The sequence below is a fragment of the Genypterus blacodes genome, unplaced genomic scaffold (genome assembly GCF_046128005.1).
Source record: "Genypterus blacodes isolate CSIRO-AG114 ecotype Tasmania unplaced genomic scaffold, CSIRO-AGI_Gbla_v1 ptg000021l_1, whole genome shotgun sequence".
Lineage (NCBI taxonomy): Eukaryota > Metazoa > Chordata > Actinopteri > Ophidiiformes > Ophidiidae > Genypterus > Genypterus blacodes.
Genome location: NW_027466834.1, coordinates 5,325,130 through 5,348,894, shown reverse-complemented (window position 1 = coordinate 5,348,894; position 23,765 = coordinate 5,325,130). Strand labels below are relative to the sequence as shown.

Here is a 23,765-nt window from a genome sequence, read left to right as displayed (position 1 = left end):
CCTGTTAGCGGTTTTAACCACACCATAGCCACTAAAGTCATTATCATTCACCATGAGAAGGAAGCAGCTCACTGAGGGTCTGCTGTTTAGAGAGAGATTGACATGTCATTTGGGATGGTTAGAGAGAAAAGACAAGGAACTCCCCTTTGGACTATGATAAAGTAGCGCATAAATGGTCAATCAACCTGACTTCATGCTTAAGTGATTATCTAAAACTGCCAATCTGAGTGAACATTTTGAAACGCAGCATTGTTGTTAAATCTAAAGAATTCTGAGCCTCACATTCAGGTTCTGCACCAAGAACAGCGTCATTGTTTTGGTGTAGAGATTTGTTGATGGTACAGAGTTTTATATTTTCATTTCAGTAATTTTTATAGTAGGGAACAAAATAGGTGTTTGTCATTTGTTATCTTGTTTTTGTTAAAGCTACAAGTACAACATTCGTCACGCTCTTTAGATGAACTGGATAACGTGCTGAAAAAGAGCCTCTTACTGGGAATCACTGCTGTCACCCATGTGATTGAAACTTGAGTGGCGCCTTCCCAAGCAGACAGATGGAACTGACAAGATGTATCTGTCTATTGTCCTGATAGTTCCATATAAAGCATGAGTGGCAACACTGTAACTTGCTGTGGGGTTAAAACCACCGCTAATTCATTAGACTCAGGTAAGTTAGATCAGTGATGTTTTGCATTTTGAAGGAGCCAGTTACAATGACTGCAACGGATGCAGATGTCTGGCTTGTATAAAAGGTTAAGTAAACTATATCTAATTTGTTGTGGAACCGCTGTTATCTTCTTCTGATAAATTAAGCTGCAATACTGAAAGACACGCAACCTTTTGGACTCTGACGTAGGTTGATGCATCTAAACAGACTTCCAAGAAAGAGCATAAGTAATTAAATAAACTAGAACAAGTGAAGTTGTATAACCAATTTATCTTGTAGATGTAATGACCCAGTTGGTAATCGATAATGAAATGGATGCATTGCAGTATCATTTAGAGAAGTACACATAATGTGCATATAACTGAGGACATTTTTCCTTGAAGGCATATTTTAATCATTCATTATCAATCATTACACATGAGGTGAACTAACACAAGCAATCTAATAGAAATCAATTGACATAAATAAATGTAGTCCTATGCGCACATAAAAAAGGCAAAATGTAGAATTTCCATGTAGGAAAGACTTTCCATTGAATCATCTTTCATGTCTTGTTGTTTTCTCTGTTTTTAAACTATTTCTAACCTCTTGCTTTGCCCTAATCTCCCTTCACCAACTATTTCTGCTTTCACAGTTTCCTTTTCTCTCGTGCTTTCTGTGCTCTCTCACCCCTTCTACCGCCTACACTGCTCTCTCTCTCTCTCTCTCTCTCTCTCTCTCTCTCTCTCTCTCTCTCTCTCTCTCTCTCTCTCCCTCTCTCTCTCTCCCTCTGATTACGCTGTCTACCTCAGCTGTTCTCAGTTGCACTGTGTCTGTTGGGCTGTGGGGACAGGACAGAGCTGCGCTGAGTGAGGCTGAACTAGTCCAGAGCAGTGTTAAGTAGAGAGTAAGGCAGGCAGAAAGACAGAGAGAGGGTCAGTGTAGAGTGAAGTGCGTGCTCACTAAACAGACTGGATTAACAGCTGAAACAAACTGGACCTGTTTTCTCCATTCAGCTAAAGGTAGAGACTGACTGGAAACGTGGATGGCTGTTTGAGAGAGCAGCTTGCTGGTACAAGGACAGACAACTATGTCAGTCACATAGAGACCTGCTCACTCTTCCTAACATCCAGTGTGTTGGAGCTCCTTTTTGTTTCTGTGCTTAGTCTGGTTTAGTTAACCCAGGACTAACTGCTCTGGGAGGCTCACTTGCTGTGACATTGAACCATAACCCCCAACTCTGCTTGCAGGTTCTGTCTCCCCTGCAGTTGGACTCTAATTTTGCCTTTTGACCCCTGGAACAAGAGACGGGTTCTTGATTTGGCAGGTCTTCTAAACCTGCTGAGAAGCAGTCTGGACTGGAACCAACAATATTCATCTATACTTACCGGACAATAGGAACATTTTTTCACCCAGCTGATCTCAGACCGAGGCTGAATATCTGTATGATCGCACTGGAGGTGTGTATTTAAAGGAGCTCTCTGCCCTACCTTGCCCCAGGACCATGGGCTCTCTGTGGGGCAGCATTGTGCTGCTGTGTGTGGTGGTTCTGCTCAGGACAGAGGGCAGTGGAACCCAACAGACCAAGAATGTGCCCCGGCTAAAACTCTCTTATAAAGGTGAGTCCCTTACATTTGTGTTCTCAAATCTCCCAATTAATCAATCAATCAGTTTAAATCAGTTTAAAACAATGTTGTTTGGGTTATAGCCTGCAGATAAATATGGTGTGTTGCTGAAATGACTTCGAGAAATACAATAAAAAAGCAATGTCCATAGAAGTTGAGATAACTGCAGGATGCCATGTGTCCTGTGAGGCACATGGATGTTGTAGCTGTGACCTGAGAAATGCCACAAATCAAATACATTGAATCTCTACATTTACTCTTAATGAATTTATTCCCTTCCAGCAGACTCTCTGGTCGTATGTTATAATGGATAGTGATCGTATGATTTAATTTCTCTATATACATAGAATGGTTATGTGATAGTTTTGGTCTGTTAAACACAAAACTTGTTTTATACAAGGTTAGATCAATTTTCTCTATTTTCTCTCAGAGATGATACTTCCAAATATAGAGGAAAGATTACAATCTGGTATATTAGTAGATTCACTGTTGAGGGCAAACAAGAACACAAATGTTCTTCTACTTACATTTAAAAGTTCGCAAAAATAAAAAGCATCTTGTGTTAAATAAACAACTGACACAAATCAACTGGGACTCATAAATAAGAAGGAATAATCAATTATTTATACTTAAGACGGTTTAGGCTTTGAGCAGCAGCTTCACTTTACAGATGTAATGAAGAGCTCATCTGAATGGTGTATTATAGAGATCTATCTGCTGCCTTCCCCTGATGGACTCCATCCACATCTTGATCTACTGCTGTTGTCATTTTTGGTCGTAAAAAAACAGCTCTAAACATGGCCTCTTGGCACTCAAGCGTCATTTATCCTATTCCTTTTTTCCTGGATGTCATTTTTCCGCTCTGCTCTTTCCTGCATGGTAATTATACTCAGGATGAATGGTGCAGGTCTGTTTCAGCAGATGGCTTTCCCAAAGAGAAATGTTTCTCTCTCAGTACTGGGAGATCCATAATTACACAGACGCATGTGCATACACACATTCATGTGTGAGTGCACACACATGCACACACATACATGGCCATCTGTAGATAGTTAATGATACCTGTGTGTAAATCAGTCATTTGAAACCACACACTGCCAGTTTGGTGAAACACGCCCATGCAGTGATATCTCTATTAGGAGTCAGGTCTGCAGGTACCAGTCTGCCCAGCTTGAGTATTTGGCTGCATTTCAATATTTTATCATTCCCATTAGAGCTCATTTGCATTTTGCCAGATGAGGGTAATATTTGGCTCTGTGGCTGAGGCGTGCTTGCCAAGGCATTGTGGGGAGGTAACACTTTCATGCCCAAAGCAACGTGTAAATCTGAATAACTTAATGTACCATTTCATCAAACAGTATTCCCATTTGGCAAATCATATGGTCTTATTTTAATATTAATTATTCAAATCAAGATGTAAATTATTGAAGAGGCTGTAATAGGTGAGACTGACTCAGATTTACTGGAAACGTGTGAATGGGATGATGGAGTTCTTTGATTTAAAGAGAAGCACCTGCCTGTGTTCAGACCTGAGGGCAACATATTTCACAGGCACAATTGGGAAGTGAGGGAACTCTGACCCCTACAGGTGGCTGGGAACACACAAACATTTCATCCCAGCATCGCCCAAAACATGGACTCTGTACTGTATCTGTGTCTCTGACCTTTTTTCGGCATCTGAAATCTGCACCTACACACACACACACAAACACACACACACACACACACACACACACACACACACACACACACACACACACACACACACACACACACATTTCTTTCACATGTACACAGCAGGGAGGTATTTATCTCTTAGCGGCAGACCACTGCTACTAAATATGAACTCCCGTTAGCGCACAAGGTAATGCTCACGACACATTAATACCATTTTCTCTCACACACAAACACTCAAGCATGCCTTTACATACATACCCAACCTACCCACTGATCTCCAGGAGATTCCAACTGATCTTTAGAAGGAAGGGTCAAAGGGGGCAGAAGGTCAGTGAAGTGGGTGGAGGGATAACAGCGATATCCTATGGCTACTAAAACACGAGCTGAGGTCCAACTGTATCAACAGCTACACGCCACCGGGTGATGATGAGGTATCAGGAGGCGGTGGATTTACAATGCACGGAGGAACCATGTAATGTGGTTTTACAAAGATTCCTCCTCGAGATTTAATCGATGCGAGATACATCCACACACCCTTGTGGTAAATAGATCCTGTAGGCCCGACGGTGTGCACTCCCTATGGTGTAGGGCGTTCCATATGGTTGGCGATTTATGGGCGACAAGAACTCGAAGCAACATCTTGTTTACCGTCCAGGGAAGGGAAGAGAGGGTACTTTAGTTTTATAGGATGTGGGTGTACTGCCAAAAGTACTCATTCTCTCCAACATGTCCACCCCTTTCCTCAGCATAGCCAAGCTGATGCACTCACACACACACACACACACATACACACATACGGACATGCACATACACACAGCATCCCAACTTCTTCCTAATTCCTACTCCTGAATGCCAAATAAGGATAAAGAGCCAAGTGTCGAAAGTTGAACCACCAGTTAACACACTGTGTCACTGGTGACAAAATTCTTCTTCTACTCAAAGCGAAGCCATTTAGCCTTTCTTTGCTTTATTTTCTTCTTCTTCTTCTTCTTTTGTGGTGTGAATTGTGTTTTAATCAGAGCAGGGTGACGGAGAAGTATTATTAGAGACTTTTAATCCATAAGCACGTTAAGAATCCCTGTAGCGGAGTTGGGTTTCTCGGGTGTGTACGTTATAGACTGTGAATGGCTCTGAATGGTCAATGGAAAGTGTCCTATACACTCGGAGCTCTTGATGTTTGGAGGCCTCATGTTCTGAATAGACCACTTTCTCTTACTGTGGTCTGCTTGGTTTAGATCTGCTTGGTTATGTTCTGATTTTGCACAAAGGCAGAAATAACTTCTTAAGTCATAAATCACATTGTTTACGACATAAATTGCATTGGCAGTGGCTGGTTTACAGGCATAATAATACATGATCTGGAAGTGTTTAGAACATTTTCCATTTTTTTTAATCTATTCAGAAATTTCCTAACTGTACCCTGTCATTTAATACCGCAGCAAATTGTGTCATTTTACAGACCAATAGCTCATATGTAAAATAAATAAATAAAAAAGGCTGAGATGATTTTTTCCTGCATTTCTGTTTGACACTGGGCAAATTAATTGAGTGGAGGAGCTTTGTGGTGTTTCTTGCCGTAGGGCACCAGTGAGTCAGTGAGTGATATATGCTGTGTTTTGTCGCTTCAATCATACACTCTGCCATGTGAATGTCAGGGAAGCTACTGAACCAAGGTCATCCATCAGTGTTCCCGAGTGCAACGCAGCTGCACACGGGTTATTGTTAAGACGTGTTTTCTGCTCTTTCTTAGGAAGCACTTAGATAACGCTCCCTATGCCCTCCAGTTGAGAAGGAGAGAGAGAGAGAGAAAGACAGAGAGAATGTAGGGTAAAAGAGTTTATTTTTATCAGTATCACATGGGACTGTTGATTCTTTGCATCCATCTGCCCCGTATCTCTCTCTCTCTCTCTCTCTCTCTCTCTCTCTCTCTCTCTCTCCCTCTCCCTCTCCGTTGCTGCTCTTCTGCCCTCCTGCTCCTCTGTTCTCGCTGTTCCTCACTTACGAACCCATTGCAATTAAATATAGCCGTTGAGTTCCGAGAGGAGATACTGAAAAAGTCAGAAAGAAAGCGAGAGCAAGGTGATGAGATGAGAAAAACAAAAGATTTAGATATGTGAACAACAAGAACAAAAAGGGGTGTAGTTGGTGTAGTCCTGTTTCTGAGATGATCTAGAGAAGTAAAAGGGGGTTGGAGTGAAAGTGAAAAACAGGAGAGAGAGTGATAGAAAGAGAGAGAGAGAGAGAGAGAGAGAGAGAGAGAGAGAGAGAGAGAGAAAGAGAGAGAGAGAGAGAGAGAGAGAGAGAGAGAGAGAGAGAGAGAGAGAGTGGTGAGTAACAGCTGGTGTAACAGCAGGATGTTGCTACCTCAGTGATTGTGGGGTAAGAGAGAATTTGTAAACTATGACAGGGCAGCAGCTGACACCTGCCACAGGCCACACATTTGCCTGTCCACCTGTTTGTCTCTGCCAGTCTGTCTGTCCTGTCCTGTCCTGTCCTGTCCTGTCCTGTCCTGTCTGTGTGAACATGTCTGCTTCTCTTCGGATTTAATGTCTTACTTAGCAGAAGGTCCCTTTAAATGTTGATATCGCCTGAAATAAAATATGTGAAAAGAATGTTGATGTTTTGGGGTTTGGAGTGTTGGTTAGTGCTCACACATACCTCCCTGTCACCCAGAGAGAGGACCAGTCTTGACATGTAGGCTAGGAAACGAGGCGAGGAAACATCCTGTTTCTTTCCAATAACACTCTCCACATGCTCCATAAACACTCACACACACACACACACACACACACACACACAAAGATCCACGCACAATACCCGTAGAGTATCGGTCTCTGGATAATTAGCTTTTAATAACTTAGAGGTAGTCTCTGTTGAACGGTCTGTTGCCATGGACACCACTCCCATGGACAATTTCTCCCAAACAGAGATGTGTACATGTCTGGTGATGCGGCTTTCTCCTGTCGTGTCACACGGCAATGTGGTTTGAGGAGAGGTGAAGCGCTGTCATCGTACCCCTGACAACTTCCTGTTTACGAAACACGTGTGTGTGTGTGTGTGTGGATGTGTGTCTGTGACTGTCTGGTAATTAATTGTTTCCTTTAGATAAACATATTACACCACACTAGACCTGTCTTTTATATCTCCCACCTGTCTCCAATCTTCCCTCTCTAGTATTCCAGGTGACTCATTAGAGTGTGTGAGTGTGTGTGTCTGATAGACACAAACACTCACAGACACACACATGCAGCATCATGCAGTTGAAAAAGGAGGGTCAGAGTTAGCAGGCAGGTGTTATCGGGACTGTCAGCAAATGACTTACAGTGAATCTGCTTGTGATTGATCACCGTGGTTACAGAGGTAATGAAATCTGGGACACACAGCTTTTGGGTGGAGTGAGCGATGTTTTTCCCAAAACTTCTAGTGACCTTGAACTTGTTTGCGTTCTTCAGGTAGTGGCAGTGTTATACGCAGCCCCTTTATAGCTTCAGACACATATATCTAATTCAGCCAATAAAATGTTGTGCAAGCCCAGAAAATACCATAAAGTTTGACTGAGTTACTGTCGCATAAAAACATGCAGTATTTATTTTCTCATTCAAGTTTCCTGATAGGGTCATGCATACCACAGCTTTAGTTTATGTTGCTTTGCTTTGGAGACAGTCTCATCACGTACCTGAGCGCTTAGATCTTCCTCAACAATTATAGCACTGCCATCACATCTGCATGGACTTGAGTCTGGTTTTGGTGGTGGGATTCTTTTGCAGACTTTGTAGTGTGTAGTCATAGCGCCCGAGGGCTGCGTCACAATGCACCACTGGTTTATGTTCAGGAGGCCGTCTGGATCTCTGCTCATCAGCACTGAGCCTCTGCAAACCTGCAAAATCACTGAGATAAAAAACGAGCCATTATCTGTTACCTTGTGTGTTTGTGTGTACATATGCATGTCGTTATAGTGCATATGTGTGTCTGGCAAGCACATGTGCTCTGTTTTTTCTTTACATTGCATTCCAGTGGCAGGTTTTAACATCATTACATAGAATATTTAGCACCAAAGTTCTTGTACACCCGAGCTACATTTATCATGGTAGTTAGCATGTGGAGGCCTATTAGGCTCTTATTTTATCTTAATGCCCTTTATTGCTTTGCACTAGCCACTTTGCTGCTGTAACATGGGAATTTCCCCGTTGTGGGACTAATAAAGGATTATCTTATCTTATTGCCGAAATCATTAAAATAATATGATAAAAATTAAAAATGGACACACACATTGACTCAGGTCTCATGTTACTGTAGCTCATCTGATTTTCCCAGTATTTTGGTTTTGTACTGACGAGAGTGAAAGTGAAATGCATCCATGGATCCCATGAATTGTTAAGCAGTTTCACTCTCTTTTCCTGTTTTCGTTTCTTTTCTTCCAGTTTTTGTATTATTTTTCTCTCTGGCTCTGACACACTTCACGGGGGGCATTCTCCCTGCTAAAACATTCATGGGGCATTTTTGTTACCCACTCCCAGAGAGAGAGACAGACAGACGACACACACACACACACACCATCCACACAGAAAGAGAGAGAGGGAGAGATAGAGCATCTTTCTTTGATCGTCTTTATCTCTTCCGTTTCATAACTCTCCACCCTTTTGAGTGGGTGTCAGAGGGAGGGGGGTCACAGTGTAGGTAGACTCTGGGTGAGAACAAAATGCAAGAAGGATGGAACATGAATGTTGGTGTGCGTGCATGTTTATGAGAATCCTCCACAAAATGTTTTAAAAGAGAGCCAGACAGTGTCGTAGACATTATTCCACCTTTGGATGATTCCATGAGAGTAATGAGATCCTCAATGTGTTTGTGACAAGTTTGGTTTTCCACTGTGAGAGCGAATCTCACTATTTGGTCAGACTTGGCACAGCCGCACATTACACAGCAAAACATGAGCTGATGCTTGCTAAAAGTAGCCCGTATTAATGTGACCTAATAGTTGCTGTGGTTTAGAGTAACCCTGCATTTTGGACGGTGGAATACTAGCAGAGCAATATTACATGATACTGTGTATTCCTCCCAGTTTTCCACTGTGGGTGTCCAAAGTTTTGCTTGGCTGCTCTGGCCAAGGTCACATCCCCATCAGGACTGTTTGCTCATTGGCTCTGAGTCCTGGCATTACCTGCCCTGTCCCGCATGACTTGGCTGTGGATCCTCATCTGTCAATTTCCATGCATGCATGTAGAATAAGAGAGGAAAGCTTTAGAAATGAGGTTGATTTAGAAGCGGAGGATTCAAAGTGACAGATGCTCACAGATTTATCTACAAAATAAAACAACCTAACTATAAACAACAATGTTATTTTTTGTTTATAGTGTATTATGCTGCATTTAATCAATGTATGTTGCAGTTGCCCTGACACTTGTCAACTGTGATTTTTTTTATAACTGAGCAGTAAGCACTCAGACCAGTGTATAGAGAGGTAAAGCTACAATCACAGACAAATTTAACTCTTGGCAAGAAATGTAAACTCTACTCTTCTGAACAACATCTGTCTCTCTCTCACTCTTCCTCTCTCTTTCTCTCTCTCGATTATTTTCTGCAGAAATGCTGGAGTCTAACAACCTGGTGACATTTGAAGGCCTGGCCAACAGTTCGGCTTACCACACTTTCCTTTTGGACGAGGAGAAAGGGAGGCTTGTGGTGGGAGCCAAGGACCACATCTTCTCATTTAACCTCCTCAACATCAGCAAAGACTATGTACAGGTAAGATTCAGCATCTGACTGCTTCGGGTGTTATTGTGTTGTTGTCTTGTCGCTTGTGTTTTCTGCCCAGCTATCTATGTTGATCATGTGCATCCTCATCCAGAGTGCCAGTCAGAGGTTCAGGTATCTGGGGACTTTCTAGAGAAAAGATCCTCATGAATATTTCAGACTGGAGCTGTCGCACACGATCACACGCTATGCCAGGCATGTTAGCCGCTTTCAGCACACCTGGATGAATAATAGACTAAACTGAAACAAATGGTGAACAAATTGCATTGTGACCCTTTCAGCCCCAGTATAATACACAAATGCACACTGCTGTCACACTGGTTTATCTGTGGACACTCCTAACATGTGGCTGTTTCCGGATTGTAGATTCCTTGGCCGGCTTCTCCCACCAGAAGAGACGAATGCAAGTGGGCAGGAAAAGATCTCTCGGTAAGATCTAAAAGCGTCCACAATGCAAATGGGTGTCAGCATTTCTCTCTTCCTCACTCACTCACATATGATTTTTTTTCACAATCGCAGATCCTTTAGCGATAAAGTGCACTGGGATTAAATTAAATAGGATTTTTCCAGATTCTCCTGTAGCTTGACATATGTTATGTGTCATATGGGCGAAAACACCAGCTAACTCGCTATAGGTCTGATTGTAATCTCTGAGCTATAATGTAGACCATCGTTTGACCTTAATCACTTATCTGCAATATCAAGCTTCTGGATACTCTATTTAATGGACTGAACCCTGGGAAATGACTGTGCTTATAGTCAGACTCAGTACTCCACTGTCACATAGTAAATTCAGGGATTGCAGGTAAAAGTATTCTCATATTCTCATATTTCTTCTTGAGTGCAAAAGCAAAAGCAAAAGCCCGACCCCTAGGCAGCTGTGCAATGTATTAATCAATTTAGAAGGCTAAGTTTGTTTCATTTAATTGGATCCAGGGCGTCCTCACACAGTTTAACCTCACTCAACCCCTTTGCATGACAATTCGAAGCAGCAGAGTGCAGTTTCCGAGCAGCTTCGGCTCCTTGACTCTGTGTAAACACACTGTGAGGCTGTTCTTTTTGGCTGCAAGCTGTCTTATATGAATTCCATCTTTAATAGACCCCAAGGCAATGTGTCCGAATACAAAATCCCTGCATTGCTGTTTACGCCTCAGCCCTCAGCCTGGGTTTTGTCCAGGAAAGGTTGAGTTCTCTCGCTGCTCTGCTACTCGACAGCATACGGCTGATTTGAAGGGACAAGGGAGGGTTCTTTTTTTGGTCTGTATATGTTTTCTGTAAACACTGTGGCGTGGATGAATGGGGCGCCCTGAGGGGTGGTCTTTCTAGAGCGAGTTCACTGATGCCCCCTGATACAATGAAAGCAAACACTTGACGTGCCGGGGCGAAGAGGACGGAGGAGAGATAAAAAGATAGAAGAGTGAAAGCTGCTGATTGACGACTCAAAAGAGAGAGGGAGGAAGTTGCAGCTCGCTTGCAAATGTCCAGGCAATCACCAAGTAATATGAGGAAAAGGGAAAACACTCAGTATTCTTCACTCAGAACTCTTGTGACGCAAGATGCATTCACGTGTGTGTTTTGCTCGCTGTGGTTTAATTCACGGTAGATGTTTTTATATCACTCTATGTGCTATGATTGTATTTTTGACTCTGATTTTGTCTTTAGGTGTTTATATTTTCAATGACGTCGCATCCCTGTATTGTCAGGTATCACATGCCAGTTACATTTGAACAGGCGTGTGTGATTGAGTCATATTTTATCTCTAAATTATTATTAAATGATACCAGAGAGTGAAAAAGTGTTTTGAAGAACAATGCGTGCTACTTCAAAGCTTACATAAACATCAGCTGCTTTCTGCCTCTGACCTGGTAAAGCCAGATAAACTTAGTCATGCATAATTTGTGTCGCTCTCCTTCTCCCTCTTCTTTTTTCTGCCCTTCTTCTCTTCTTCTTTTGTCCATATGTGATGACATGTTCATTTTAATTTGAGGTCAGGTCTGCTCAGGCACGTGCGGGCAGAGCACGAGGAAATACGCCACGCGGCACTGGAGCCCTGCACACAACACATACAAATGCCTATTGTGTACCACACACACACACACACACACAACACACACACACACACACACACACACACACACACACACACACACACACACACACACACACACACACACTCCATCAGTATTAATTGGAAACCAATGCAGGCCTGGATTATTCTGGTGTAGGATTGTGGCTCTGTTCAACCGTTTCTGTTTCTTTTTTTTCCCCATTCTAATTCCCTCCTGTGTGGATTTCACAATCCTTTTTGTACAGCTTATATATGCATGTTAAGTTCTGTGGCTGGAATTAAATATGTCACCGAGTTCAAGAAAGTAAGGCTGAGGTACATCTGTTTGTGAGATGAGAAGGGCCGGGCTGGAGGGAAAGAAAATACAGAGTCATAGATGCTCGTTCTTAACAGGATCATGAAATTATTACAATGCTGAGGTGCTGCAGGCTATTCTGTGGGCATTAAAGTAGATTACAGAAGGCTGAGCTGTTACCATCACAAATCCCCTCCGCTCTTTCATTCTCAAATCTCTCTGTGTCTGTGCTGTCAGTAAAGTCTGACCTGTTTGTTCGGCCGCAGCAGATCAGCAGTATAATGGATTGTCTTGGCTTTCCACCGCTTTCTATTCTATTGACCCAAATGGGACGAGTGCTGTCGTGCCAGAGCTTGTTGGCGACCAATGTCACTAATGACATTTGTCTGAAAAGGCAAAGGATGATAAAAAAAATGTTGGGGGATTTAAAAAGTCAATAGCTCGTCTTGATCCTACAACGTTGAGTATAATCTGTGCTGTTTTTCTTCTTTTTCAGAGGGAGTGTTCAAACTTCATCAAAGTGCTGCAGACGTTCAACCAGACCCACGTTTACGTCTGTGGGACAGGGGCCTTCCACCCTGTGTGTGCCTACCTGGAGCTGGGCAAGAGACCAGAGGTACACACACACATACACACACACACACACACACACACACACACACACACACACACACACACACACACACACACACACACACACACACATTTATCTGCCTGTTTTTGTTTGGGTCAGTTATTTAAGTAATGTATTAAGAAAATGATTAATTCAAAGTTACTAAGGACCATCTCCTGTCAAGTGTGTGTGAATTCTGCTCCACTTAATGATCTGCTAAGTATATAAAAATGGTTTCATTCACCAAAATGAGGCGGAAAATTAAACACAGGGTTACACGTGACCGACTTCCAATTCATCCCTCTAATATGGAACTGCTGGATGTGTGTGTGTGTGTGTGTGTGTGTGTGTGTGTTAATTTGAGTGTATGAGAGGGAAATTTGCTCTCTTATCCTCCAAATGTCACTGAGTCAGCCTTGTGTGTTTCCTTTTCATTAGACAGCTATTTACAGACAATTAGAGGCAGGAAATGTCCCTGAGAAAAACAATCTAGCTGGTATAGATCATAACCGAGGAAAGTGCTTCATCTGTTTCCAATGAGCGTTGAGGTTCATTCGTCATGTTTATTGTCACTTCTGTCCTCCCACAGTGTAGCTTTGCGGAAAGCGGGTTGGAAATTGAAACTGTCCCACAAAAATCTGTCTTTTTTTTCTCATTTTGTGACGACGTGTTTGCTCCAAGAACTCTTCCAAAGAAGCATTGCACTTATTAAAGCCGTCGGTGCTTCATCCCATATAGATTTTTCTGCAACATTTCAATAAAATATGATCTAGGTTTAGCACTTTGATTGATTGCTGTAAGTTTTAACAATGTTTGGTCTCTCCCGATGCAAAAATGGACCTTCTCACGAATCTTAATGTGTTTGTCTCCCCACATCAGGACAACGTGTTCAGATTGGCGCCTCCCATCGAGAACGGCAGGGGGAAGAGTCCCTACGACCCCAAGCTTCTCACTGCGTCCATGCTAATTGGTGAGTTTAAGAGCGGATTTGCGGTGCTGTTCCCCTGCGTGTACGCTCGTATAAAAACCCTAGCAGTCGCGATCCACTCTCGGCCTCGCTCTCTCTCTCTCATTTCACCAGACGTGCTGCGTACGAGGTAAATGCAAATAACAGAACAAGGACATTTCTGCCAGTCATTATGAGCGGCTTTGCTCTGTAGTTTTGGAGTTACGCACCGTGAACCCCTCATTGGCCCAGATTGTAAACTCTATTTCAATCTGGATGGATCTCGTTAAAATGAGGGCAGTGTGTGTGGCAGATGACACTTTGTTTGCTTGTCTTTGTGCTTAATCCCCAATTTTTGGCAAATAAATCAGGGTCATACGAGCATGTCGTCACTCCTTAACCCCTAATTATGGCAAGTCACATTGTGTTATATCACAGCGTTTAAACTAACAGATGGCTATTTTCCAGCCCATCACCCTTCATCTCCTCTCGCTGCTTTCTCTTTTCTCTCAACCACATTATTATGTACTCCCCCCTGTCTCACACCTCTGTCCTGTCCCTCCTCATCTGTCCTTCCAGCCCCCCCCCCCCCCTCCACACACCGCCTGTCCTGCCTCTTGTGTTAATGTCAATTTCACACTCCCGATGTTCATGGCGTCAGTCCCTGCGTGTGTGTGTTCTCTCAGGGGCTCCGGGTCTACCTGTACTGCTAAGTCCCCGAACAATTCCTGTCACTTTGCACCTGCATCATCGCTCTGTGATCAACCCAGACTGTTTTCCCATCCAGTCGTATTACATTAACGTGCTCTCCTTTCTTACCTCAGATGGGGAACTCTACTCTGGGACATCGGCTGACTTTATGGGGAGGGACTTTGCCATCTTCCGCACGCTCGGCAAGCATCACCCAATAAGGACAGAGCAGCACGACTCCCGCTGGCTCAATGGTAAAAGGAGAAGACGCAACAAAAATGACCTCAAAATAATTTAAAGGGTCCTTAGATCAGTTGTACTGTATGTCAGTTTTGATTTAGTTAACTTGGTCACGTGACTGGGGGCTTCAATCTCAAATGTGTGTGTTTGTGTGTGGTCTAGATCCCAGGTTTGTCGGTGTTCATCTGATTCCTGAGAGTGACAACCCAGAAGATGACAAGGTGTATTTGTTCTTCAGAGAGAATGCTATAGACGGGGAGCACGCTGGGAAAGCCACACACGCTCGCATCGGGCAGCTCTGCAAGGTGTGTTTACTGTACATGAGCATACACGCACAAATGGAGAGAGAGAGAGGGAAAGAGAGAGAGACAGACACACGCTGACATTATATGAAATAGCGTCTGTATCTGGAAAAGCACTTGACGGGTGTCTGAGTGGCTTTCATTATGGCTGCTTTCACAAGCTGTTATCTGTCAGTATTTTTAGCCTGGAGAAGAGTGGGCTTTGTTAAGCTTGAGACAGTCGCCCCTGAAGACGGAAACCTGAGAGAAATGTTAAATGTCACCAGAACCTGAGAGGCCCAGACGCTGTCAATAGCACCAGTGTTATCTTAATGCCAGGCTCTGGCACTGACTGACTCTGCTACGCCCCGCAGCTGGAGGGGACGGCTGAAGCCTTGTAACAGTTTTCAATTTCCAAATCCGCTCCTCACTCATTAAAGTGGAAATCCTCCGAGCTGAACTGCAGATAAGTGTGATGTCGGGCCTCCACTAACCAGTTAGCGGCTCGGCGTGCTCGCCGCATAACGGCCTGATTCCACAGAATGTCAGGAATCCGCAACGCTCGACGAAAGACAATCCAGCCATTATGCAGGGCGCAGCGTTTATTTAGGCATAGGCATAGTTGGGACAATTCTAATATGGTGTCATAAATCTGCAGCACGTGGGACATGCTTAAGTCTGCTGCTATGTGTGTTTGTGGATGTGTGTAGCCTGAAAACAACACAGACACATAATACCATAAGGCACTCACATTGCAAGAGTGTGCGTGTGTTTGCTATCATTCTTTGTCAAAAACACAAGCCTGGGTGTTTTCTTGATTGACTTGCTCATTAATATACGCTTACTAATCAAGACAAATGTGATTGAACTTCAAATATTAGCACCCTAAATGAAAAGTAGCAAGAATACAGTCCAAAAATACACACACACATTGAGTATTTGACAGAAAAGCTTGTTATCTGGGAGGAAGGATGGTTCCTGCTCACTGCTCCTCTGCTCTCCTTCTGATTTCACTGAGAGGTGTCACACTGCTCACCAATTACATTTACCACTGACAAAGCTCTCTGTCTACTTTAAACGTGTGTGCTCTGGTTTATTTATCCCAAATTAAATGAAATACTAGACCAACTAATTCTTCACTTTACATATTAGCTGTGTTTGGGTGAGAGAGATAATAATGGAGAACACACACAACTCAGCTGAGTTGAGAAGATGAGGCCTTACATTAGCTCCACTCCTTAGTGTCTACAGCCCCAGTCCTCCCTCAAATGTCACATATGCCATTTAATTGGGTGAAAATGGGAGTTTTCAGACTTCCAAAAGCCAAACTCCATTTTGTCCAATGAGATATAGCACGCTTAACTTAGCGGAACAGCAGAAAATGTGGGTAAGAAATCCTCATGGTTCATCTTTAGCCTCTTCACCTCATCTATCCAGGGCGTAGTGGCTAGACGGGCAGAGAGTTCTCAGTTTGCAGCCTGGAATTAGCCAATGTATGGTCTTTATTACCTCTTTTCATTACATTTGCAAAGATCCTTAATTTCATCGTGTAGAGAAGCTCTCGTTTCTTCCTCTCCTCTAACTCTTTCATGTGATCTGTCCGGCAGAACGACCTGGGAGGTCACAGGAGCCTGGTGAACAAATGGACCACCTTTTTGAAAGCGCGGCTCATTTGCTCTGTGCCGGGCAATAATGGAATCGACACACACTTTGATGAACTACGTGAGTGATTTCTCCCTTCACATAGATCTCTCCCACGCAAAAGGAGATACAGTGTTTGTAATCTATGCTGCCCTCTTTGGCTTTCAGAGGATGTTTTCCTCATGAGCACAAAGGACCCCAAGAACCCCATCATCTATGCAGTATTCACCACTTCCAGGTACTGTGGCTGACACTGTGATAGTCTTGGCCTCAGATATTGATTGTGTGACCCATGTTTTCAACAAGAACCTTTTCTTTGCTTCTCTGCTTCCTTCTTTCTGCCCTTCAGCAACATCTTTAAAGGTTCAGCCGTGTGTATATACAGCATGACAGACATCAGGAGAGTATTCCTGGGGCCTTACGCTCATCGAGATGGACCCAACTACCAATGGGTGCCCTTCCAGGGACGCGTTCCCTACCCACGGCCTGGCACAGTGAGTACTGATCTTACATTACATTACATTACGAGCATTTGGCAGACGCTTTTATCCAAAGCGACTTACATTACATTACCACCCTACGCAGAGGGGGGAGCAATTGAGGGTTCGGTGCCTTGCTCAGGGGCACCTTGGCAGGGACTCGAACCGGCGACCCTCCAGTTCCCAAGCGGAAGCTCTACCCACTGAGCTACTGCCTCCCCTATCTTACCGCTAGGATCTGTTGTTATTATTTATAAATGATTGCTTATAATATCATATTTTCTCACAGTGCCCGAGCAAGACATTTGGAGGATTTGATACAACCAAGGACCTTCCAGATGAGGTCGTGACCTTTGCCAGAAGTCACCCAGCCATGTTCAACCCAATCTACCCCATTAACAATCGACCAATCATAGTCAAAACAGATGTGGACTATCAGTTCACCCAGATAGTAGTGGACAGAGTGGAGGCAGAGGACGGCCAGTATGATGTCATGTTCATCGGCACAGGCATGTTTACATATACTGGGAATATAAACAGTACAATGCAGTCATATATCCATGGGTATATAGCATTAAGTCTTGATCAAAGATAATAATCTACTATACTATATAGAAATACTACTAGATATTAACCCCTGACACTTGCTCCTGTTGTGTTTTAGACATGGGGACAATCCTGAAAGTGGTGTCCATCCCCAGAGGCTCCTGGCATGACCTGGAGGAAGTCCTACTGGAGGAGATGACAGTCTTCAGAGTATGTTCTTCTCCCCATACTTCTTAAGGTCAGGATAGGTGCAGCATCAGCGAGTGCTACTGGTTCTAATCACACTTTTCTTTTATCTTTATTTTTTTCCAGGAGCCAACAGCCATAACAGCAATGGAACTCTCAACAAAGCAGGTAACGCATATTCAGCATAGTCTGTAAATCTATTTTATAGCAACGCATGGAGGAAAACAGACCACACCAAACCTGAGTGTAACCTGAGTAACACACCCTTCAGGGCAGGAGGACACGTCTTTCTATATCCTCAGATCTCCATTGTTGACTTTTCAACACACAGATCATCACCATAAATAGAAGGCAAAGGAGAGACAAAAGCAGTGTGCTAAGTGCAGGACAAACCTGAAACAGATATTTTCAGAGCACTATAATAATTTAACAACATAATCAAACCACAAAGTTCACGTTGTAGTTCCTCAGGGCAACACAAATGTGAATGTGTTCTGTACATCCTGGTTCTCCTCTTACTGTGATTTGTCTCCTTCTCTGCCTGCATAGCAACAACTCTACTTGGGCTCAGCCATCGGTGTGTCCCAGATGCCTTTGCATCGCTGTGAGGTTTATGGGAAAGCCTGTGCTGAATGCTGCCTGGCCAGGGATCCTTACTGTGCATGGGATGGCACTGAGTGCTCCAGATACTTCCCCATGGCAAAGAGGTACACATACCTGAATCTTCAATCTCCAAATGCCTACTGTACCTGCCCTCACTGCCATGTTCTGATCTAACGTGTGCATGATAACTGTCAATGCTACTGATCATGGTACTATTAAAATGAAAACTTTACATTGCACAAAGTACAACAGAGTGTTTTGGCCACTGTTGGACAAAATGAGGAGATTTCCAGAGCAAGAGCAGAATGTTTTAGGAAAGAACTCCAAGAATAAAGTTTCAATGTTTAAAGAATGGATGCATTCTGCTGGCATGTGAAACCTGGTTGTAGTACTTCACGGTACATATATTGTAAAGTGCTTAACACAACATTGTTTTAGTTTTACTTGTTGAGCACATAACTGAAGGGAATATGGCATCAGATGTGTTTTTATGCACAGATTGAGGACATATGCACACGTATAGTAGCGTCTTTGTACGGTTGCCAGAAAGCCCTGAAGGTAACCGAGTCATCTTCCTACCGGAGAGCTCGAAATATAAGCGGCCTGGTGTGTTTCGCTGTAAATGAGAAGCGATGTCAGTGATGTCTGGAGGCACAATCTGTCTGGGTGAACTGACGGGGAAGGAGGTGTTAGAGGTTCCGCAGTAGTAGCGGACTGATTGGGTGTGCTTGTGTTAGTGTGTGCAGCCTCCCACTCATGAAGGTCTGTGGGGCTTATCGATTTGAACGCCAGCCGCTCAGTATCCTATTTTCGCTGTTAGTTAGACTCCAGAGTCCAACATTCAGAGCAAACTCCAGTTAGAAACAAAAGAAAGGGGCGGTTATAAATGCATAATTTTGGTGTCTCTATTGTTTCTACATTTGTTGTTTACAGATGTTTGAAGCTGTTGTTTGTGTATTTGAAATCCATCTCTCTTTTGCATCTGCTCCGTAGACTGACAGAGACCACAGAGACACACAGGAGTGATTGATTAGTTTTGAATTCCTCTGTCAACGCAGCCTATAATTAAAGCTTTTCTGCAACACTTACTGCTGTTAATGTAACTATTTGTGTTGGCCTCTGCTATCGCTCCACGTCCAAACCACACTCAAACACATGCGCGCACACACACACCCAAAACAAACTTGTCAAGATGCTGAGTCAGAGGATGCCTGATGACTGTGTGTGTGTGTGTTTATGTTTATGTGTTTCTCCAGGAGAACGCGGAGACAAGATATCAGGAACGGAGATCCACTCACACAGTGCTCCGATCTGCAGCACCAAGGTACATAAACAAGAATGAAAGACTGTTTGTGTGACTAAGAAAGCAATCATGAACGTTACAGATTTTTAGTACATCTAGTAAATCTGTTTGATTTTTACATAAACAGTGTGTCTATGATGATTAACATCAGGCCCCAAAAGTATGGTTGCATTCCCTTTTGGTACAATAAAGTGAATACTAATTAAAAGCATCATAATTTTCCCAATTGTGCAATAAAAGGGCATTGGCTTTGATGATTTCTTTTGATTTTGTACAAGCTACTGCTGGGCTTTTCTGAAAACAACCAAAGACAGAGAGAGCGAGAGAGAAATCCAACCGAGACCAAACCAAATGTGTGTGTGGCATCATGTGTGTGTGTTTTATATGCTTCTGGTGGTGTAAAGATTAGAGTAGGTCCATGTGAGGCTTATAATTAACGTGGTCAGGATTCCTCCGAGCCTCCTCTATGTCGCCAGGCCCTCTGCTCTGTCAGCCGTCTGCGGAGGGCTCGCAATTTCTGTCTACATCTCCTTCAAAAACAAGTATGAAAACACCCAAAACTGCTATTTAAATGCCTTAAATGGGAAATTAGAGTGAGAAATAGAGTTTCATACATACTTGACTCTATAAAACCTATTTTGAGTCACAGCCCATTTCCTTGAGTGTGATAAGAAAAATGTGACTCAGTAATGTATAAGCAATAAAGTAAACTTGTGTGACTGACACATGCTGTGTTGGGTTTAGATGAACTCAGCGGGCAGAGCACTCTGCTGGATAAGACTGTGTATGGCGTGGAGAACAGCAGTACTTTTCTTGAGTGCAGTCCCAAGTCCCAGAGAGCCCTGACCTACTGGCAATACCAACGCTCCACTGAGGACCGCAAGCAAGAGGTTGGCACTATTTTATCAGATTGTATTTTGTCAAAACTGACTCAAGACAGCTGCCGAGTAGTGATAAATGATACTTGAAATCAAGATTATTTTCAATAGAAGATCCAATGCTATCAATATTTAATGGCTTACTTGATTGAGCTGAAGTAAATAACACATAATGAAACAAGCTGATTAGTTTGATGTCTAATTCCCCTTTCTCTCACGCTGTAGATCAAAGTAGAGGAACGCTTCATCCGCACTGACCAGGGGCTGTTGATTCGCACCCTTAACAAGAAGGATTCTGGGATCTATCTATGCCAGGCAGTGGAGCACGGTTTCATGCAGACTCTTTTGAAGGTGACCCTAGAGGTCATTGACACAGAGCGCCTGGAGGATCTGCTGCACCGTGATGAAGAGGCGGCTCCCAGCCCCCCGGTCCACGACCTCTCCCCCCCTCGAGAAACGTCCCAGAAGCTGTGGTACAGAGACTTCCTGTCTTTAGTCAACCACCCGACTCTGAACAGTGTGGACGAGTTCTGCGAGCAGGTATGGAAGCGGGAGAGGAAGCACAGGAGGCAGAAAGCTCACCTTGTACAACAAGTGCAAGCACACCACCAGCAGCAGCAGCAACAGCAGCAGCAGCAGAAGGCACCTCACAGCCACATGCACGCTCAAGGACTAGCAGCCAAATGGAAACACCTTCAGGAGAGACAGAAGGGACGCAACCGCAGGACCCATGAACTGGAGCGGGCCCCTCGCAGCGTCTGACTTTCAAAAACTTGACCTCTAACACCCAACAACCCCCAAAAACCACACCCAGTCCTCCATCCTGTAACTGATTAACTCGTTATTGTTGACTGTTTACTCCTTCATACTGAGATAAGTTAACGGGAAAATAATGCAATACTTCTCTGATCTGCCAGCTGGTGTGCTATGTGCGTGGGCAGCCATGTTTACAATGTGCCGGTGCAAAGGACTGCGGGAAACCGGCTGCATCACGCCAGTCCAATTGGAGCATATTATCTCAGCTGGCCTCTGTGGTCCCAGCGTTTTCCGAAGAACAGCGTCAACTAGTACAAGAACTGGATGTATGTGGTATAGCATTGTCTAATGGCATGCGAGTTAGGTGTCTTTGTCATTGTGCAACTAAGTAGATACCTGCAAATATCTTTCTATTCTGATACACAGTTCTGAAAGCAGAAGTGGGATTGTATTAAAATAGTCTGGAGTGGTACGACAAGCACAAAATTAATTGATATTAAATCAGCAAGAGATAGAAAAATGCCCAAGCACTGCAAGAACCTCTACTGGGAGCAACAGACATGATTTGTAGACAAATATAATTATGTAGCTAAGTTGTGTAAATACTGTATTCTATGACATCTCCACATACTAAAGGGAATGGCTTGTGGTCTTCTTGTTACCTTATGTTTCCCCCCGCGAAAGAAATTTATTTAAGAAGCAGTTGTAAACAGGATTTTTTTATAACAATGTCTAAGCCGTAGGTAAGCTTCTCAAACAAAGAAAGATCTAAATTATTCTGCTTTGTTTCCTTAAATTCCTCACAGTGTCTTTCCAGCTGCATCATCTCAGTGTATGACATGTTATTGTGAGTTCTTCCATGCTTAGTTTAAGTATGCAACTTTTACACTTTCCCCACTACATGTGTATTTATTAATATACAATAATGTACATTGTGAAAATAGTTTTACATTTTCAATCTATCTTGCCTCAGAATACTATTTTTTGTTCCTTTGATTTGATTCATCCCATTTACAGGACCAATCTTGAAGTAATTGCATTATTACAAATAACTCAGACTGACCGTGAGATATGTTTCATTCTTGTCAGTAATTTAACATTACATATCAAACACACAGAGCAATAATCTAGTATCCATATCTTCCCCAGTTTAGTTTCACATTTGTTGCCTTTTGATATCCATAGACAGTTTATTTCACTGCATGTAACAAAAACAAACTCATTTGTTCTCATCAATGTATCTATAAACCATGCGCGCACACACACACACACACACACACACACACACACACACACACACACACACACACACACACAAAGACATAAAACCTGGAATGTAGCTGTGAACATTATGTAAATATAAATATTATGGTCTATGTTCGACAAGTATGACACTGTGTACTGTTGCATGTGAATGCTATTGTAGTGTATCTGTTTTGATATAACAGTGATATACTAGTCTGATACGGCCCAGTTATTCTGTTACTCTGTTTGCTTATGCAGTACACTATATTAACTATTTCAAAGGTGTAAATACTATAACTATTAGGAGTGTAATCTCCACTACCAGTGATAATTCCAGAGGTTGGTATTCCAGAAAAAACACATCATCTGCTTTCAGATACACACAGGTCTTCTAAACAAGATCCCGCTCAAGATTTCCATGTGTACAGACAAGTTAGTAACAATGAACAATGTCACTGGAGCATTGCAACACATCAGTATACTGTCAGACGGACTGGCACTTGGCCCGGGTGGTCCGTCCGCATATGTGGCTGACACAAGAGGAGAAAAAAGGCTGAAACCAGAGAGTGATTTTAGACAAACAAGATGAGATGGACACCAGAGTGGTGTAACTGTCAGTAGAGATGAATTTATGACAGGATCCTCGTTTGTAAAGAGAAAATATATGTGTGCCTCACTGCATCTGTGTTAGCCGTACGGTCAAAGTGAGGGATTGAGGTGCTGCTGCTGTCGCTGCTGCTTTTGGGCATGATGATGATGATAATGATGATAATGATGATGATGATGATGATGATGATGTATTCTACTGATCTAATAAATGTCTCTTCATAAGGTGCTGAATTCCACTAAATCTGTGTCATCAACTGTGCATCACTTTCTAACCTTATTACTCTGCTAATTGTTTGGAAGAATTCATAAAGAGAACCCTACTGACACCTACAGGAAATCACTGGAACTGCAATACAATTACACCAGATGTTTTCTTCACTACAAACTCTTCACCATAACATACATCCGGTACAACTAAAATCTACACAGATTCAGTAGTGAATACAAGAAAGTAATGTAGGCTATAAAGTATTGAATCTTTAGTTTCTGAAAGGTATTTTGTTCAGTAAGAAAATCTATTATTAACAGATGTAATCATGTTGCAACTGCAGCCATAAGCACAGTTAGTCCGAAGTCCTAAGCTACATCTAGTGTAGACAACAGTTTTTTCTTTCTACTTATTTTCCAAACCTGCATGGAAAACTTTGTTAATACTTAAAATCTATGAATGTATGACCTTGCAGA

The 23,765-nt window shown here is 42.9% G+C and overlaps 1 protein-coding gene across 1 annotated transcript; it reads left to right on the top strand.

Annotated features, from left to right (window-relative positions):
* The first annotated feature begins 1,486 nt into the window (after nucleotides 1-1,486).
* On the top strand, nucleotides 1,487-23,298 carry sema3ab (sema domain, immunoglobulin domain (Ig), short basic domain, secreted, (semaphorin) 3Ab). Its single transcript, XM_076142104.1, has 17 exons — nucleotides 1,487-2,265; nucleotides 9,533-9,693; nucleotides 10,069-10,131; nucleotides 12,562-12,681; nucleotides 13,558-13,648; nucleotides 14,449-14,568; nucleotides 14,717-14,859; nucleotides 16,443-16,557; nucleotides 16,645-16,714; nucleotides 16,826-16,970; nucleotides 17,245-17,464; nucleotides 17,620-17,711; nucleotides 17,814-17,855; nucleotides 18,237-18,394; nucleotides 19,547-19,614; nucleotides 20,338-20,483; nucleotides 20,697-23,298. The coding sequence occupies exons 1-17, from the start codon at nucleotides 2,151-2,153 to the stop codon at nucleotides 21,231-21,233; spliced, it is 2,406 nt and encodes an 801-aa protein (XP_075998219.1). The 5' UTR covers nucleotides 1,487-2,150; the 3' UTR covers nucleotides 21,234-23,298.
* Nucleotides 23,299-23,765: the final 467 nt, after the last annotated feature.